We start from the raw sequence: 19,827 nt of genomic DNA on the forward strand, positions 1-19,827 counted from the left end.
AGAAGCCAGAACAGCAAGAGGGATCGCTGTGAAGGGAAAGCAGCAATCCCTCTTGCTGTTCTGGCTTCTGGGATAGCTGCGCAGCCTGCATTCACTCCATAAAACGCACATACATTTCCCCTTACTTTTTAGGAGGGAAAAAGTGAGTCTTATAGAGCAAAAAATACGGTAATTGCTTTATATGGTGGGAGGGCTATTTAAAGAGAAAATTTTTTACTTCAAAACATATTTGGGCACCCTTCTGCTCATTCTGCTATTTGAGGCCTTAGATCAGGCACCCCCAAACTCAGCCCTCTGGCTGTTTTGGGACTACAACTCCCACCATCCCTAGCTAACAGGACCAGTGGTCAGGGATGATGGGCGTTGTTGTCCCAAAACAGAACAGCTGGCGGGCCAAATTTGGGGATGCCCGTCTTAGATGCTTGCTCTGAAGTCTTTTCCTATGGGTACCACTGACACATCCTGCAGCATCTCCCACTCATACAAGGAACCCTCTGGATCCAAGCAGTGGCCGAGCTTCACGCTCCGGCACTGGGGGCGGAGAGCAGGCGGGGGCGTGGCTGGCGTGCATCTCGGGGGCGTAGGGCCCAGCGCAGGGGGGGGGAGCATCAATGGCACCCCACCATGATCAAGGTACTGGGGGTGATGCGTTCCCCCCACCCCCCTCTTCCTTCACCAGTGGATCCAAGCCATAATTTTCTTAAAATATTCCTTTCCACATTCGTCAGGGCTTATTCTTCTCGAGAAGCAGAGCAAAACGATGTACTTTTACAGGCTGGCAAATGAAACCTAATTCAGCTCGGTTTCAGCCCGTCGCACGCACACCCGCAAGAAAGCCTGTGGATATCATGCTAAAAAGGACATCCATCTGCACTAATAGATAGTTTGGGGATATAGCATTGTGTTTATTAGTTTTAGTAGAAAACCTTGTTAGGTCTGCACAGGCTAATTTGGCAGAGAAACAGATGGTTTCAGTTCAGAGCGATGAAATATGAATAAAACAATGCAGCAGCAACAAGATGGAAAATGTAGTTAACAGAGCAGAAAGAATAGCAGATATAAATTTATACACACATATATCTGCATTTGCTCCTTTGGGGAGGGGGCGCTTCCAATCGCTTGTTGCCTTGCAGGTGCCATTTTGAGGTGTGTGTGTGTGTGTGTGTGTGACGATCATTCACTTCTTAAAAGTTCTATCCTATTTTTCTGCCTGACAATAGTCTTCCAAGGCAGCTGTCTTCATTTTCTGGCAATAACAGGAATATTACACCTAATAAAAGCTGGATCTAGAAACATCAAAGAAGCGTTTCAGTTCAAAGCATTGTGAAGGTAAACAGGGAAAACGGGTAGAGAAAAACTGGATGTCACATCGCCATCTGGTGACGCAATGTTATATCGCACATACAACGCATATAAATTACTTTTTCTTTACCAGTCTAGCTGAGACCAAAGAATTTGGGCAGGAGTTAGAGGAGGGGGCTGAGGATGTAAAATGTGTGCCTACCCACAGTGCTCTTCAAGGTTGGACCCCAAGAACTTCCTCCTCCCTGACCATTGAGCTAAGCTGGCAGTGGATGATGGGAATTGTATTCCAACAACATCTGGGCAACCAAACTTGAAAAGCACTGCTGTAGATGTTGCTGACACTGCTCTTTCCTGATTCTACAATGGCTGGTGGCACCTAATGTTTTCATCCGTGCAGAAAGGTTATGTCCTCACCTAAGTAGCAGGATAGCCTGCAGCTCCTTGATGGCAGCAGCCATGTTTTTATTTCTCCCTCAATGTTCTACAGTGGTACCTCGGGTTAAGTACTTAATTCATTCCGGACGTCCGTTCTTAACCTGAAACTGTTCTTAACCTGAAGCACCACTTTAGCTAATGGGGCTTCCCACTGCCGCCACGCCGCCAAAGCACGATTTCTGTTCTCATCCTGAAGCAAAGTTCTTAGCCCGAGGTACTATTTCTGGGTTAGTGGAGTCTGTAACCTGAAACGTATGTAACCTGAAGTGTATGTAACCCAAGGTACCACTGTACTTTGCCACACACAGCCTGGTTTTCAAGCCACCCCCCCCCCCAATATTAATCTAGTCAAAGATTTATTTATTTTCCATCAAGCATCAGTTTTGGAAGGGAAAGTTTTGCAAGAGATGGGCTGCACTCTCATTTACCTGTCCCACAACCCCAAGACTGATTGACCCTCCTGCGGCTGCTATTTGCATTTCTTAAAAAGAAATGTACAACATAAAGTGACACATTTAGGGTCACCTGGGCCCATTTATTCTGTGATGTTTAGGACTACCACTCCCAAACATCTGTGCTGGCTGGAGCTAATAGTTCTAAACATCTGCAGGACATCACCTTAATGAAGGCTGCTTGAGAGAACCACATTTCTAAAACTATAGTTCTTTTCACAAGCTGGCCCGCTCTCCCTTTTGTTGCTTGGGTGTGAACGGCGGTCCAAGCAAGTTGGAGAATTCACCATCTCTGCCAGACTGTGTTTACACGCTTCTTTGTATTTCTGTAGAACTGCTATAGTGACACCTAGTGATACAGAGAAAACTGGTTGCATTACAAGAACCATTTATATAACTGGTCTCTACAGTATTGTAGAGGACGCAGGACGCAGGTGGCGCTGTGGGTTAAAGCCTCAGCGCCTAGGACTTGCCGATTGAAAGGTCGGCAGTTCGAATCCCTGTGGTGGGGTGCGCTCCCGCTGCTCGGTCCCAGCGCCTGCCAACCTAGCAGTTCGAAAGCACCTCCGGGTGCAAGTAGATAAATAGGGACCGCTTACCAGCGGGAAGGTAAACGGCGTTTCCGTGTGCGGCTCTGGCTCGCCAGATGCAGCTTTGTCACGCTGGCCACGTGACCCGGAAGTGTCTCCGGACAGCGCTGGCCCCTGGCCTCTTGAGTGAGATGGGCGCACAACCCCAGAGTCTGTCAAGACTGGCCCGTACGGGCAGGGGTACCTTTACCTTTACCTTTACAGTATTGGAGTTGTGAAACTAAACCTTTATTAAATCAAAAATCAAATTATGTGATTGTCATTTGCAGGCAGAATCTGTCGCTTCCTCACCACAGTTCTGCGATCCTAACCTCTATCTCTGGAATCTTACCGGCGATGGACTTTTCTACCAGGTGAAGGGAGTGAAACTGAAAACCCGACCGGCTCAATGTACGGATTTTGTTACCATTAAAACGCAACTTGACCTGCTGTCCAAATTGAAAATCACCCATTACAGATTTGCATTGAATTGGTCTCTGCTTCTGCCTAGCGGCGATTTGAAATCCATCAACGGCCAAGTCCTTCGTTACTATCGATGCGTGATCAGTGAGCTGCTCAAACTCAACATCAAGTCTGTGGTCACCTTATATTATCCAACTCACCGTTCTTTGGGGCTGCCTGGTCCTTTAGTCCAGAATGGTGGCTGGTTGAACCAGTCCACCGTCCAGGCTTTCCGAACCTACGCAGAGATGTGTTTTCGGGAGCTTGGGGACTTGGTTAAATTCTGGATCACAATAAATGAACCTAATCGACTCAGCGATATTTATAACAGCAGCAGTAACCACACCTACCAGGCCGCCCATAATCTATTGATAGCCCACGCCTCGGCTTGGCATGTTTACGATAAACAATATCGATCCACGCAGCACGGTCAGATCTCTTTATCTCTGCATTCTGATTGGGCAGAACCCGCCAACCCATTTGTGGACACCCACTGGGAAGCTGCCGAGAGATTCCTTCAGTTTGAAATAGCTTGGTTTTCCGATCCGATCTTTAAGACAGGGGACTATCCTGCAGCTATGAGAGAATACCTTGACTACAAGAAGAACAGAGGGCTCTCTAGTTCTTCCCTGCCGTATTTCACAAAGGAAGAGAAGGAACTGGTGAGAGGGGCTGCCGATTTTTACGCGCTCAATCATTTCACCACGCGGTTTGTGATCCACGAGTCGAAAAACGGAAGTCGGTATGACTTTGATCAGGACGTTCAATTTCTGCAAGACATCACCTGCCTAAACTCCCCATCTCGCTCAGCGGTCGTGCCTGCCGGCTTACGCAAAATCCTAAACTGGATTAGAAAACGTTATGGCAGCCTAAATATCTACATCACGGCAAACGGGATAGACGATCAGTCTTTAATTGACGATGGACTTCGTAAACACTACATTGAAAAATATGTCCAGGAAGCCTTAAAAGGTGAGTGGGTGGTAAAAGATGCTAATCTAGAAGAGACATGTAATGTGTTTTTATCTTGTATTTTTATCTTGTATTTTTATGCTGTGAACAGCCCCGAGATCTACGGATGAAGGGCGGCAAACAAATTTAATAAACAACACCACAGCTGTTCTGCTAGCACAGCACACTTGTGCAATGGTACTTTCCCCTCCTCGCTCCCCAGTAGTGTAGGGGACTCAGCTACATTAGTAAAGAAGCAGCAATTTGAATGCGCTATAAACATGCAACGCCAGATGGCGCCAAAGAGCAGGAAATTTTAAAATGTGATTTTTCCATAGAGATTATTTTGTTATAATTATCTAATTTCTGATTTATCGCAGGGGGTTTTCCCCGTGTCTGGATCCACCCCAGGTGACCCATTTTTCTGCTCTTTTAAGTTACCCAAAATGTTATGCCCTGCTTCATAGATGTCATAGAGCTATAGTCCAAGCAGGAGTATAATTTAAGGCGGCAGGCAGCCACCACTGATGGGAGCTGAACATAGCTCTCGTTCAAATGCTCCCCCACCTGCCCACCACGGAAATGCTGAAGAAAGGGCAGTGAAATCGTAGCCAAGAAGCTCAAAGCATATATATGACTGACACCCTTCTCTGAAAATTAAACCAATGCCCAGGCTTTAACATTCAAAAACTTTGCTTGCAGAAACTCCAAGCTATAGAAGAATAAAGCATAATATTTACAGTCACATGCTTTTTCAGCTGTTGCTCCGATCTGGTGGAACGCTCTGTCGCAAGAGACTAGGGCCCTGCGGGACTTGACATCTTTCCGCAGGGCCTGCAAGACAGAGCTGTTCCACCAGGCCTTTGGTCAGGGCACAGCCTGACTCCCTCCTTTGGCAATCTTCACAGAACTTCTAGCCCAATGGTTGCCATCAATTTGATTTGAATTAATTTTTATAATGAATGATTTTAGGATTTTGCACTATTTTATTGTTGTTAGCCACCCTGAGCCCGGCTTCGGCTGGGGAGGGCGGGATATAAATAAAATTTATTATTATTATTATTATTAAGCATGGGTTTACAGACTTTCCCTCTAACTTCTAACAACTTTATTTCCCTCCCTTTCCAGAGATCAATGTATCTCAGGCCATGCCTTGCAGCTCCTATGTGATATTTCCACTTTTACCTTATCCTACAGCTTTGCTCTCTTTCTTTGAGGTGTAGTGGTTCAGAGCGGTGGACTCGTAATCTGGGGAACCGGGTTCGCGTCTCCGCTCCTCCACATGCAGCTGCTGGGTGACCTTGGGCCAGTCACACTTCTCTGAAGTCTCTCAGCCTCACAGAGTGTTTGTTGTGGAAGACGAAGGGAAAGGAGAATGTTAGCTGCTTTGAGACTCCTTCGGGTAGTAATTGTTATGTCGTGAAGTTCACCCTGGGCCAGCAGGGGGATACTGTAGATAGTTTTCACTCAGGTCTGTAGATAGTTTTCACTCAGGTCCACGTCAGTTATTTTAGGCGGGAAACTCTGGGTTGTTGTTGCTACAATGTTGACAGCCGGCTGCCTATAAAAGCAGGCCGGCTGAGCTGTTTGCTGTTCAGTTTTCTGTTCCAGCTTACAAAATAAAGAGCTGCGTTGGAGAAATTGCTGTGTCGTCTGCCATGTCTACCCACTATTCTACAGTGATAAAGTGGGATATCAAATCCAAACTCTTCTTCTTCTTCTCTTCTTTCAAGCTGAGAAGCAGCCCTGCAATGTTCAATTCTACTTAGCAGTATTCAGAGGGCTTCTAAAACACAGCCATCTTGCTTCACATAAAATGGGAGTCTCTCCTTCACCAGATACCTCCCAGCTGACTAACATCAGCCAATCACATGAGAACTACTAGAGAACTCTCTAGAATTCAGCTACCAACTGAACAAATTTAAACACATAGCAACGCATACAAGCATTTGCAATTTCTGTGAATTCATTTACTGTACTTAACGTGAAGCATTTACAGAGAAAATTGGAAAAGTGACTGCCACCACTACAGAAAGGGCTGTTTCTATGGAGGGGCCTGTTTGGAGGAAGGCATCCAATCGACATGCCAAGCCTCTCCAATCTGTTTTAAATACTATACAGTGGTACCTCGGGTTAAGTACTTAATTTGTTCCGGAGGTCCGTACTTAACCTGAAACTGTTCTTAACCTGATGCACCACTTTAGCTAATGGGGTCTCCTGCTGCCGCCGCGCCGCCGGAGCCCGATTTCTGTTCTTATCCTGAAGCACTGTTTCTAGGTTAGCCGAGTGTGTAACCTGAAGTGTATGTAACCTGAAGCGTATGTAACCCAAGGTACCACTGTAAAAGAATCCTTTTGCTTCACACATTCGGGTGAAGCCATTTAACAGCGAATAATTCACTTATGTCTTGTCGTTTCCAGCTTACCACATTGACAAAGTCAACATCCGAGGATATTTTGCGTTTAAACTCACCGATGAAAAATCCAAACCCAGACTGGGCTTCTTCACCCACGAAGCCAAGGCCAAGGCTTCTGTTCCGTTCTACAACCGTCTCATTAGCCGCAACGGCTTTCTCTTGGAGACTGCAAACAATATCTGTGACCAGCCTGAGGAAGTAGGTTGCACGTTCTGCCTGCTTCTAGCGCAGAAAAAGCCGCTCGTATTCTTTGGGTGCTGCCTTTGCTCGACTCTCATCTTGCTCTTAAGCATTATTGTTTTCCACAAAAGGAAAAGGAGAAAATGGTATTGGTCGAGAAATATGGAGTACATGTGCGTTCCTGTCAAAAGTAGACACAGGAAAGTTCTCAGCCAGATATAGAGTGGTCTTTTTTTCCTGCACGTGAATGTCAATGGCGAGGATAAGTTATTGAAAGCACTCCAAATCACTCCACCAAGATAATTTCAAAAAAATGCTGCTTTGCATGAGAATTCCCATGACAGTCGATTCAGGATTGTTATCAATAATTCTTGTTCTGTGTTTATGCTGTCAGGGAATCCCAGGTCGTTTACTCGTGTGTTCATGTTTATCATAAAGTCACTCAGAACTCCAAGTCCCTTGCTTTTTACATCAACGTACACCATGAAAAGACACGGGGAAAAGAAATGATACAAGAGTGTCTACCTTCCTTTCAACCTTTTTTTCCATCTTCAGAGTAAGACTCGATTACATAAAGGAAGTTTAGCAATTGTCACGCCTGAAAATCTCGGGACGAGAGCAGGGAGAGATGTATACGAAGGAATTAAAAATGGTGTTAGTCCAATATATTACTTACACTTCAAGCATAAATGCTTTCCTTTTGTAACCTAGTACAATGACGGAACTAATTTGACCTGAAAAGGGTATGCGTCACAATCTGTGCACTTTTACAGAAACGTCTCATAATTTGTGGCGCTATGCCTGCAGCTGTTGTGGATCGCAGGAGTAACATTTGCACACTTTCATTTTGCTTGTTTTGGCTTGCAGAAGCTCCAGTAGGGCAGCTACCCTAGCTATCATACAACTGAAAATGTCAACTAGATCAGAAGCGTTCTAAGTCCTCATGGTTCTAAACGAAATGCTAAAAGCTGCATTAATGGCACCTCAAAAACATGTCCAGAGCATGTGATTGCAGCAGCCCAGGTTGTAAATGAGAAAGTCCTGACATATAATACCTCTGTTATGTCTACTTCAGATCAAAAGATGTCAGGAATCTTAAAGGAGAAGAGGCTCGCAATAGGGATGTTTAAGTTGGTCTGAAATATCATATTTTTTGCTGTGTAAGACGCACCAGACCACAAGACGCACCTAGTTTTTGGAGGAGGAAAACAAGAAAAAAAATATTCTGAATCTCAGAAGCCAGAACAGCAAGAGGGATCGCTGCGCAGTGAAAGCAGTTCTGGCTTCTGTGATAGCTGCGCAGCCTGCATTCGCTCCATAAGACGCACACACATTTCCCCTTACTTTTTAGAAGGGAAAAAGTGAGTCTTATAGAGCAAAAAATATGGTACTTTAGCAGTTGAATATGAGGGTGATTAGATTGGAAAGCCCTGTGTGCATTTAAGATCACCATATACATACCAACTGCAATTGCAGTTCCGAGTCCTTATGCTGCCAAAAAAAAACAGCACCATCTGCACGTAAGGATGGGTGGGGTATTAGCAGGCTGGAGGGTATACAAATAAACAAATTGGGAAACGCTCCTGAGAGGGCCACCTCCCGATCTTCCAAAATGGAAAACTAGGGGCTGGGGAAGAGGAGAAATGGAATCGCGAATAGAATCACTTTGCACTGCAACGTTTTGCTGCATGCCCCACTTGTGGAGACCATACTAAAAATGGCCATTGTTTTTTTTTGGGGGGGGGGGGGAAATCCTGTATTAGCGAGAAATGCCAACTTTCAAGCATGAACTGCAACACTTTTCTAAAATGAAATTGGGAATTATTGGTGTATTTGTGCTTTTCAAAGTTTCCTTCCTTTTCACATAGGATGATTCTGTTATATATATATATATGCAGGTTTTGGTGTCCTCGGGTGTCTTCCCGTGTAAAAGTTGGGGTGTCTAGGCGACGTTTCGACGAGGTCTCACTCGTCATCTTCAGGCTGGTGCTTTCGGCTTCTTGTTACTGGAACAGAGCGGGATCTCAATGTTTGAGTTCCTATAAATACTGTAGAGGGGGTGTGGTGTCTAGCCTCCAATGTTCTGGGCAGAGAGGAAGTTCCCAGGCTAGTGTGCCTTTTCTTCTTTTGTTCCTTAATTACTTGAGAGATACCTTGAGTGATTTCTTGAGTGATATCCTGAGTACCACTTAGGTGGGTCATTAGGTGTGGATTAGTTGCTAAAGTCTTTGTGTCTTGACCTCTTGAACTTTGTGAAGAGTTTTCCTGAGAAGATGGCTGTATTGCACTTAGTTGTGCTTTGGCTTGGCTTCGTGTATAGGGGCGAGCTGTGGTTTTGTGGCTTGTGTCAGCCAGATCTGTGTAGGGATTGCAGGGGGGTGCAGCATCCGGAGGTGCCACCATGGATTGGCTACTGGATGGTGTCAGTAATTCATCTGTGGAGAGGGTCTGGGTTTGGGTCTGGTGTGGTTGATTGGTGTTGGCGTTCTGTGTGCCTCTGGATCTGGTGTCAGTTTTTGTGGGGAGGGCTAATTTCCAGATGTCTGGCAAGCGGGATGTGTCGTCACGCTTGTTCATGTTGTGAGGAAAACTCTTCACAAAGTTCAAGAGGTCAAGACACAAAGACTTTAGCAACTAATCCACACCTAATGACCCACCTAAGTGGTACTCAGGATATCACTCAAGAAATCACTCAAGGTATCTCTCAAGTAATTAAGGAACAAAAGAAGAAAAGGCACACTAGCCTGGGAACTTCCTCTCTGCCCAGAACATTGGAGGCTAGACACCACACCCCCTCTACAGTATTTATAGGAACTCAAACATTGAGATCCCGCTCTGTTCCAGTAACAAGAAGCCGAAAGCACCAGCCTGAAGATGACGAGTGAGACCTCGTCGAAACGTCGCCTAGACACCCCAACTTTTACACGGGAAGACACCCGAGGACACCAAAACCTGCATTCCTGTACCCGTGAAAATCTACGAAAGCAAATATATATATATATATATATATTCCCCAATGGCCATTATTTAAAAGCTGGGATGCACTCCAGGCTATTCAGGATCAAATTGGCACAAATACACCTTAAAAAAAAAATGACCCCATTTGTTGTACACACCCTTTTATTTAAAAATAAAAGGCATGCTCTGTGGATCAATGAACTATATAGTTACAGTTATGAGATGTGTAAACCACACAAAGCTTTTTATCCATATTAAAACTTTCAGTGCACACAAGGTGGTCCTGTTCTGAATTTGTCGCTCTTTGATATGCACGTTACCCGTGAAAGTCTTATTTTCGAAAGCTGCAGAAATGTGTTGAGTTCCCTGCGCCTAAAAAAAAAAAGCCAATATGCTTCTTCAAAAGTATTTAAAAAGATACTAAGTGGGTGCATATTGCAGAACCTGGCTTACAACTTGGGGGGGGGGGGAGGAGAGAAATCAAATGCCCAGGGGTTGCATTTGACCTCCAGATCCATGTATAGCTTAGGGTTGGGAAATGTCCATCAGACCAAGCAAGCAAAGCCTATGATCAGAGACAATAGGGGATACAAATCCAGAAACATCTGGATGGCCACAGGTTCCCCACCCTCTTCGTCCTGTACCTCCCACTGCTGCAACTATTGGGGGGGTGGATATGAATTGGAATTGCAGGTAGGGGTTGACAGTTAAACACCCGCATTATAATTTAGGCCCTAACAGGTACCTCCCCACCCTCACCCTAAATGAAGAGCACATGGCTGTTTTGGCGGGCAGCTGATAGGGGAAAGGTTATTCACACTTTCCCCATGAGCTGTGGGACGTGGGTGGCGCTGTGGTCTAAACCACAGAGCCTAGGACTTGCCGATCAGAAGGTCGGTGGTTCGAATCCCCGCAATGGGGTGAACTCCCGTTGTTTGGTCCTTGCTCCTGCCCACCTAGCAGTTTGAAAGTGCATCAAAGTGCAAGTAGATAAATAGGTACCACTCCGGCGGGAAGGTAAACGGTGTTTCCGTGCGCTGCTCTGGTTCGCCAGAAGCGGTTTAGTCATGCTGGCCACATGACCCAGAAGCTGTACGCCAGCTCCCTCGGCCAATAAAGCAAGATGAGTGCCGCAACCCCAGAGTCGGTCACGACTGGACCTAATGGTCAGGGGTCCCTTTACCTATGTGCTGTGGACCACTAGCAAAAATGTTCCTTTGATGCCATGATCAGGTCTGGAAAAAGGATCTCTATTGGAACCTGTTCCATTAGTGGGTTTGTACCCGACTCCCAGGGTGTTGGCCGAGAGGGAATGATTCATGGGCCAAAAAAACAAAAAAGGTTCCCACCCCCCACTTTCATACATGCAGTTGCTTATTTTCATGAGACGTCAGTAAAACAAACATCAGTTGAGCTGTCGTTTTCTGCTCACCGCCCCCCGCAACCTTCAGGAGGGTTACTAATTCATTAAAAAAATTAAACCAGCCATTTTGCATCTTTGTTTAAAAACAAGCACTACCAAGTTTGAGGGTAATCACTGGGGGGGAAAAAAGAACCAAGCAGTTATCATTTGATGTAACCAGGACACTAAAGGAATTCTTAGCTTTTTGTATTCGACTCTACTGCTTCAAGACAGAAGTACTTTCTTGAAGGATGTCCATTTGGTCAGTGTGACTGACTCCAAGGAAATATCTGATTAAACCCATGTCTTAACGTTATGCATGGCATTCTTTACCTATTGGCAATGTCTCCTCCCTAAAGGTAAAAACTGCTAGGCTGTTGTCAGAGATGAAATGGGTTGCAAATTGACAACTATTCCAATTCACTGTAAAGTTTGTTAGAGACACTCAAATATTATACTATGTGATGAAGAAACACCAGAAAACACAACCTGATAACCACGTACTGTACTGGGTTTTTACACTGGGTGATAATCCAATTTTCTATGCTGATGGAAGCTGCTCACTAGTGAACAGATGATTTCTTCCTCCTTATCCCTATAGCTGCGCCATCTGCCCCCAATCTGTTCTGGAGGTTTGGGGGGCAGGGGTATGCTGGACAGCAGGGGATGAACTGCCAAAAATGCCATGACAGATGCCTTCCACCAAGTAGAGTGGGATACCACCCATTTACCCCATTTTCAGACTCTAGTTTTCCAGATTACATTGGTAACTTGGGTTAAGAACTTAATTCATTCTGGAGTTCTGTTTTTAACCTGAAACTGTTCTTAACCTGAGGTACCACTTTAGCTAATGGGGCCTCTTGCTGCCGCCGCACCGCCGCAGCACGATTTCTGTTATTATCCTGAAGCAAAGTTCTTAACCCGAGGTACCATTTCTGGGTTAGCGTGAGGTACCATTGTAATATATAATTAATATATTTAATTAATAAGCTATTTAATGCTTATGCCGGAAACCAAAGTGTTAGAATGGCTGAAAGCTCAATGACAAAACATAAAATATTGAAATATATTGTTTAATTTTTCTCCAAACAATGTCAAACTGTTTGGTTTGGTTCATACAGCCAACTCCTGATGTGAACTGAACGCTTGCTGCATGCCGTACACCTTTGTGCCCTGGTTGTTACTTTAGGATCTGAAACAATGAAACAAATTGGATTATGAAAAACAACTAAAGCTTTAAATAACATTTTACAACTGCAATCCCCTTACAAGCACCTACAAAATAACAGTATGGTTTAAAGTTACTACACGTTCCAATAATGGGAGAATGTTAAGATTAATCATCAAGAATTCACTTGATGTGCAAATATGAAGCAGAAATCATCCAAGTCTGCAGCCTCAGATTTTGAACCACTAGACCCCTAACACCTGCTCTCCCTGTTTAGTTGTTTCTTATCACTGTTTTATGAAAAATTAATTTTATAAATTGCAAGCTACCATGAGTAATGCTTTTGCAGAAGAAACGCATTTTTATTATTTAAACAAAACACAATTTATTATTCTTTCTAGTGTTCAGAAAGACAATTCAAGTCTACGAAGTTACTTAGGTTTTACTCAGGTTTGGGTCAGGAAGCATGATCCAAAGCTGGAAAACTATTCTTCCTATTACAAGCTACACAGTGCAGCAGCTGCTATGCTGGCTCCTCTTAGTTGGAGCGGAGACGTGGATTCGGCTGGTGCAGTGAGTCTCTACAGAGGGAACCTGCTTCCAAGATTGGAGCATTTCCCCTGCTCTGCAGAGAAAGCAGTTTGCATCCAAGGAACTGGGAATGCACTTTGAATACAAATGGCTTCCATTGGAAAGAAAGAAAAAATATATGCTCCTTTTAAAATTCCAAGCTAGTCTGGGAGTGTAACCCAGTGTGGTCAAGACAAGATTTCAACAGGGATTTCTGCTGCATAGCAACTTCCGTGATATTTTGGTTACGAAAAATCTTCCAAATAAAAGATTTCACCCTCCAGCCTATATGGTAAAACTCGCCCCTTTACAGAATACACCATCCGTGCAATGTGAAAAGAACACAAACCTATTTATAGAGTTTTATTCATCAGCCTGTTGTACTGTTCCCTTCTCAGAGACATAGATACCATCCAAAAATTTCCTGATATCTTTATTCTTGACTGTGGTGGCCTGCTGAATCAAGGCAGCTGTAACAAAAAGAGGATAATTTAAGCAAGACTGGCTTAACAAAGCAATCATATTTTCCCAATTTAATCAAACAAGTGAATTGAACAAGAACCAGGACAGATAATGCTAACTTCAAATCAAGCTAGGTAGTTTCTCGGTCAAGTCAAACTTCTCCTGTCCCATTAGCAACACTTGTTCCTATTTGTTGCTGGAGAAACAATAGCAACAGACTATGGAAGACAAAACAACTAACCTTGTTTAGTCTTACTAAACACACTGCAACAAAATAAGCTTCTCTTTTAACTTTAGACATCATTTAAAATAAGTTTTCCAATGTTTTAGTAGTATACAGACAATGCAAGCTGAACTAAACGGCAGTTGTTGCATCTTTATTGACCACATCAAAGTAAAACCATTATTTCCACAATACAATAATTAACTGACATACCAGAGTTAGATACCAATTCAATGTCGTTTCCTTCAAGGATCAGCTCATCCTTCTGGGCTTGCGATACTGCACAGTTGACCCCTTTAAAAAATGTTTTAAAAAGCACACATTTCTCCAATCAAAGAAATTTATCCTTCTCATACAAGTCCACCATTTTTTAAAAACAGAACACATACATTTGCATACTTAGCTATCTAGTCATGATCCCTTACTATAATAAACTGTAAAAAAGGTAAAAGGTAAAGGACCCCTGGGCAGTTAGGTCCACTCAAAGGTGACTATGGGGTTGCTGCGCTTATCTTGCTTTCAAGCCAAGGGAGACGGCGTTTGTCCACAGACATCTTTCTGGGTCATGTGGCCAGCATGACTAAACCGCTTCTGGTGCAATGGGACACCGTGACGGAAACCAGACCTCATGGAAACACCATTTACCTTGCTTCCGCAGCGGTACCTATTTATCTACTTGCACTGGTGTGCTTTCGTACTGCTAGGATGGCAAGAGCTGGGGCAGAGTAACAGACACTCACCCCGGACGGATTTGAACCACCGATCTTCTGATCGGCAAGCCCAAGAGGCTGAGTGGTTTAGACTACAGCGCCACCAAAATAAATTGTATCCTGTTCACGCATAGCACAGTACTAAGACCAACAGGCCTGAGGGAATTGGGCACTCATTGCTGATGGGGTTCTGCCCAATTGGTGGACAACAACAGGAAGGACAAAAACAATAGGATAAAAATCCCTCTTGCATGTTAATACACATACAGATCTGTTAAATATGACTCAAAGTCTCACACCAGTGGCTGCTAAAATAAGATAAATGATTAAGATTGGAAGTGGTATATTGGGAATAAAGAAGAGAAGAAACAGGAACAAGGAATAATTTTTTCCTCCCGTCAGCCTGAACATGGGAAGTCACCTAAAATATATACCGTATTTTTTGCACCATAACACTCACTTTTTTCCTCCAAAAAAGTAAGGGGAAATGTCTGTGCGTGTTATGGAGGGAATGCCTACAGGTGGCATGCCTACGGATTTTCCTCCTCTAAAAACTATGTGCGTGTTATGGTCGGGTGCGTGTTATAGAGCGAAAAATACGGTAATTTGGAATGTATAATTGGCTTTATTATTTGTATTATGATGTGCCAATATTTTGTATTGTATCCACTGGAGTGTTATTAATGCAAAATTAATAAAAATAATTTATTAAAAAAAACAAGGTACTTTGATTTGTCCATATTCCTTTATAAAACTCCCAAACTTAAAGTACCATCTTAACTAGCCTACTGGGACATTAAGTTCCTACATCAGCAGCATGGGAAAAGGCGTTTTCTGTATCTTTCTTCCTGAAGTCACATGACATGCAAGACACAGAATTATTGTAATACATGCCCATTAATCTGTGCTTCTGTAGCAGGAATGAAACCAGTGCTTGGAGGTTTCCTCGTTACAGAAATTTAATGGGGGCACATTATCACAATTATTTTTTACAGATTAGTGCATATTAATTTTGCATTTTCAAAATACTTTTAACTTGAAAAATGGAGGTAATCCAGAGTGAGGCAGAACTCCAAAAGACAAGTATCCGATTTTGCAAGCTTTTCCCCCAGTTATCATATGGTACAAACAACTTGCTTGGAAAAATACAGGTTTTCAGACATTATAGGATTCATTTGAAGCCTAGGTGTGACTACCCCCCCCCTCCAATTCTTATATCAAACTTGGTAACAGATATCGCCACAATGACTAGCTCCTTACCTGGCCTCATGCGCACCCGACGGATGTACTTCTCCCCAAGAAAGTTACGGATTTCCACAAGTGAGCCATTCTCCTGGATAACCACGTTGATGGGGAAGTGAGCATACACTGACCTCATCTTGTAACGAAAGCCCTGGAATCATACAAATTTAAAATCAAACAAACGGGGAAAAGAGAAACTTAAGTGTTTTTTCTCCAAACTGACTCTTAAAGCTCTTTATGCTCCAAATAAAAAGGTAAAGGTACCCCTGCCCGTACGGGCCAGTCTTGACAGACTCTAGGGTTGTGCGCTCATCTCACTCTATAGGCCGGGAGCCAGCGCTGTCCGCAGACACTTCCGGGTCACGTGGCCAGCGTGACAAGCTGCATCTGGCGAGCCAGCGCAGCACACGGAAACGCCGTTTACCTTCCCGCTAGTAAGCGGTCCCTATTTATCTACTTGCACCCGGGGGTGTTTTCGAACTGCTAGGTTGGCAGGCGCTGGGGCCGAGCAACGGGAGCGCACCCCGCCATGGGGATTCGAACCGCCGACCTGACGATCGGCAAGTCCTAGGCGCTGAGGTTTTACCCACAGCGCCACCTGTGTCCCACCCATGCTCCAAATAGTATGTTAATAATAATAATAATAATAATAATAATAATAATAATAATAATATATTATTTATACCCCGCCCATCTGGCTGTAGTGTGGCTGCAAAGATGAAGTTGGCTATATCAACACTTAATAGCAAATTCCCACTGGAAACTTACCAATGTGACACCCTTGATCATATTTTGCACGTGACTGCAAATTGTGCGGACTGTTGCCAGCTCCTTTCTGTTACCCCACCATTTGTCAACACGCAGCTACAGAAAAAACAACGAAGTGTATAAAAAAGGCTGCTCATTTCCAAGTATAAAACAAGTTTTCCATGTAAACATTACAAGAATTAAGTTTTATTAGATTAATGAATTTCCACACCAGCAAATATTATTATTTCCAATTTCTATATACTGGTATTTATCAAATGATCAAGTAGTACTGCTATCCTCATCTGCCAAGTCAACATTGCTACATGTGTTTCTTGTATCAGCAACACACAAATACAGTTTTAAGGAAGTGCTACTGCTTTAGAGAAACTGAGGCCATGTTCACACAAGACATTAACTTCTTCATATAATTACCTTCATCTGATGGAACACCCAGCACCTTAACAGCAGCTGTAGTTAATATTTAACTGTATTTACTTGGTTCACACATTATAGTATCTGTAGGAATGCATGCCCAGGGATGGTCACGACTAATTACGTGGAGAACACATCTTATGTGAACCAGTTCAGAATTTCTTTTAAAAAAATTATAGAGAGCAGCAAGTCATATACCTCAATGACTGCCTTTATTCAACTGTGTAGTCAGCTATACAAAATATTGCAGTGTGGAATGCTCCTGTTCAGGATTCTAGACTAACAGTGATATAGCCTTTCTAGAGTATTAACACTTTTTCCCCCAAGGGTTGTTGTTGGCATCTGTATGTCTCAAGAGGCAATGGAGTGTACCTACAGGGGTGAAGTCAAACCACTGGAGAATCACAGTGCTTGTTGCGGCTGTGGAGACCGGTAACTTGTAACTGCTGCCCCTCATGCTGTTTTCACTCCTGAAACCATTCTCATGAAAGCCATCAGGCCGTTCCTTCTCTTAGATAGGTACCTTCCTAGGTTGATGAGCTCCACCTGCCCCTCATTTCCCTCTACAGCACATGCAGTAACTGCCTCTTTGACCACTGGATCCTCATTGGTACCCAGCCTCTGAGGCTTCCCCCCCATAGAAAACTACAGACTACTTTCCCCCCCATAGAAAACTACTAGAAAACCCCATAGAAAACTACATAGAAAACTGTTCCCTAGCGTCACAAACCCAGAAGTGACGGTTACTGTTTGCAAACTATTTTTGGAAGCTGAACGCCCGATGGGGCTTCCGATTGGCTGCAGGAGCTTCCTGCAGCCAATCAGAAGCTGCACTTTGGTGTCCAAATGTTTTGGAAATCAAATGGACTTCCGGAATGGATCCCGTTCGACTTCCAAGGTACAACTGTACTGCAAACCTTGGAGTTGATGCCATAGGTCCCTCTCGTGTATGGAGCTACTGTTTTGGCTGTGTCAGGACTCACATTTGGAGTACAAGTGGATTACTGTCAGTACACTTTGCCTCCCATATAATGGGAGTAATACACAATTATATTAACATTCTGAAAAGTGAATGGTCCATATTCACTGCTAAGAGCCATGTCCTGTTAATTACACTGAAAACTAAAATTCAGTGAACGATAAACCAAAGACAAAATACCTTTGACATTTGCTAATAGAAGAAAGGCTAGCTCAGGGCTCCAATTTATCCTTAATTAAAACACAACAATTCACAGAGATTGGGAACCAGTTGGCATGTGTTAGTATTGCTACAATTTATTAATTAATAGCTCTAATAGCACCAAATCTAGCCCACTGCCTATCATCATAGTTTATTTTAACACGAATCAGCCACATGCATTTTTGCACCTGAAACAAAAAACAGGGGACTCATTTTTCTTGCAGACTGACTGGCTGTGCTATAGGATGCAACAACGTCCTCTGGAAATCTCGCACTTGAAACATCATATACAAGATGCAAACACCCAAAACACCTTTTGTCTCAATATACTGCTTAGAAACGTCTGTAAACAAGTATATATACATCTTAAATAAGTGCATGCTTCACTTTTTAATAAGTTAAGATTACATGTTTTGCAGTACACAGGTCTGCTCCAAAGCACTGAAAAACAATAAAACAGATACTAAGCCTTTCTGCCTGCCGCTTTCCCTGTGCAACTCTCCACTCCGCAGAAAGTGTCCCAGATCCGTATTTGCTGTATAGCAAAGAAAAGCAGCTTGGAGGTGAAGCTTGTAAAGAAAAAAATTGGAAAGGAAAAGATTACCGTATTTTTCGCCCCATAGGATGCACCGGCCCATAGGACGCACCAAGTTTTTTGGGGGGGAAACAAAGAAAAAAAAAATTATTTCCCCTCCAGGCGCTTGTGGGGCCGGCAGCGGGAAGAAGCGCTCTTCTCCCCGCCGCCTGCCTGCAGACCAGATCCGGGGACAGCGGAAGGACGCGCTGCGCCTCCCAGCTGTCCCCGGAGCTTGCGGGGCAGGCAGCGGGGAGAAGCGCTCTTCTCCCCGCTGCCAATCAGGTCCGGGGACAGTGGGAGGATGCGCTGCGCCTCCCAGCTGTCCCCGGAGCTTGCGGCGGGGAGAAGAGCTCTTCTCCCCTCTACCCGCCTGCAGACCAGGTCCGGGGACAGCGGGAAGACGCGCTGCGCCTCCCCGCTGTCCCCGGAGCTCGCGGGGCTGACGGCCGGGAGAAGCACGCGTCTCCCCGTCAGCCTCCAAACCACATCGGGAGACAGCGGGATGGCGGCGTTCCGCCTCCCCGCTGTCCCCCGACCTTGTGGGACTGCCGCTGCGGCTCTCCTGAAGCCTGGAGAGCGAGAGGGGTCGGTGCGCACCTTAGGACACACGCGCATTTCCCCTTCATTTTTGGAGGGGAAAAAGTGCGTCCTATAGGGCGAAAAATACGGTAAGTCCCTCCTCCCACCTACTGCTTTTCCACAGCCAACTGCCCCCTTAGTGCAGTGCTTCACAACTGACACATCTACCAGCAAACGTGTAATTCTAGCCATAGAACCCAGCAACCATTACTGACAATACAAAGCTAACATGGAATCTGAAAACATTGCACAGGACCAACAGCTTCCCTTGTCAGCAGAAACATGATATACAGTAACGCTCACAACACCCACAAATTGCTCACCTTCTTGCGTTTCTTTCCCAAGAGAGAGAGTTCCACATTGATATGATTAAAGTCCCTTCGCAGGGTTCCTCTGGGGCCCTTGACAATGACTGTCCGTCCCTTCAAACGAACCTCAACTGGATGGAGATAATTAAGCATTAGTACAACACACGGCAACTGCAAGTGATAAGAACATTAAAGATTTTGGGGTATTTTTTGGGGGGTGCAGTAGTTACTAAAAATAAAAACATCCAAGTGGATGCACATACCTTTTTCTGGGATGTCGACAGTCTGGTTGCTGAGAATGGTCTTCATTTTAAATCTAACAGGAAAAGCAAAATGAAAAACTCCAGGTTTAACATGATACTGATATCACCTGTAGCACGCCCTTTGCAACAAATGCACCACTTTAGATCAGTGGTGTCCAAAGTGGTGTCACAGAGCCCTCCGAAACGGACTTTGGACGTGCCTGATTTAGATGCTTAAGAGGAATATTACTAAA

At 44.3% G+C, this 19,827-nt stretch overlaps 2 protein-coding genes across 2 annotated transcripts in view; one reads left to right on the forward strand and one right to left on the reverse strand.

Annotated features, from left to right (window-relative positions):
• KLB (klotho beta) overlaps positions 1-7,478 on the forward strand; it is a 30,721-nt gene extending 23,243 nt beyond the window's left edge. The window contains exons 4-5 of the mRNA XM_083754889.1: positions 3,052-4,195; positions 6,595-7,478. Of these exons, the coding sequence (XP_083611015.1) occupies positions 3,052-4,195; positions 6,595-6,992 (1,542 nt within the window). The 3' untranslated portion in view covers positions 6,993-7,478. The remainder of the gene's footprint in view (positions 1-3,051; positions 4,196-6,594) is intronic.
• Positions 7,479-12,187: 4,709 nt separating this feature from the next.
• Positions 12,188-19,722, reverse strand: RPL9 (ribosomal protein L9). The gene is made up of 7 exons (XM_083755102.1): positions 19,595-19,722; positions 19,347-19,462; positions 16,274-16,369; positions 15,524-15,656; positions 13,767-13,847; positions 13,218-13,338; positions 12,188-12,322 (listed from the first exon to the last, which is right to left on the reverse strand). Exons 1-6 carry the CDS (start codon positions 19,638-19,640, stop codon positions 13,232-13,234), a joined length of 579 nt encoding a protein of 192 aa, XP_083611228.1. The 5' UTR covers positions 19,641-19,722; the 3' UTR covers positions 12,188-12,322; positions 13,218-13,231.
• Between the last annotated feature and the right edge of the window lie 105 nt (positions 19,723-19,827).

Source organism: Podarcis gaigeae, assembly GCF_964106915.1.
Source record: "Podarcis gaigeae genome assembly, chromosome: 9".
NCBI classification, from domain to species: domain Eukaryota; kingdom Metazoa; phylum Chordata; class Lepidosauria; order Squamata; family Lacertidae; genus Podarcis; species Podarcis gaigeae.

Excerpts from the sequence above, each read along its gene's own strand:
- RPL9 (XM_083755102.1), bottom strand. The coding sequence starts at position 19,640 with ATGAAGACCATTCTCAGCAACCAGACTGTCGACATCCCAGAAAAAG. Across the intron at positions 15,657-16,273 it reads TGATCAAGGGTGTCACATTG|GGCTTTCGTTACAAGATGAG; the intron begins GTAAGTTTCCAG and ends GTATGATTCCAG. Across the intron at positions 13,339-13,766 it reads TGAATTGGTATCTAACTCTG|CTGCCTTGATTCAGCAGGCC; the intron begins GTATGTCAGTTA and ends TTTTTGTTACAG.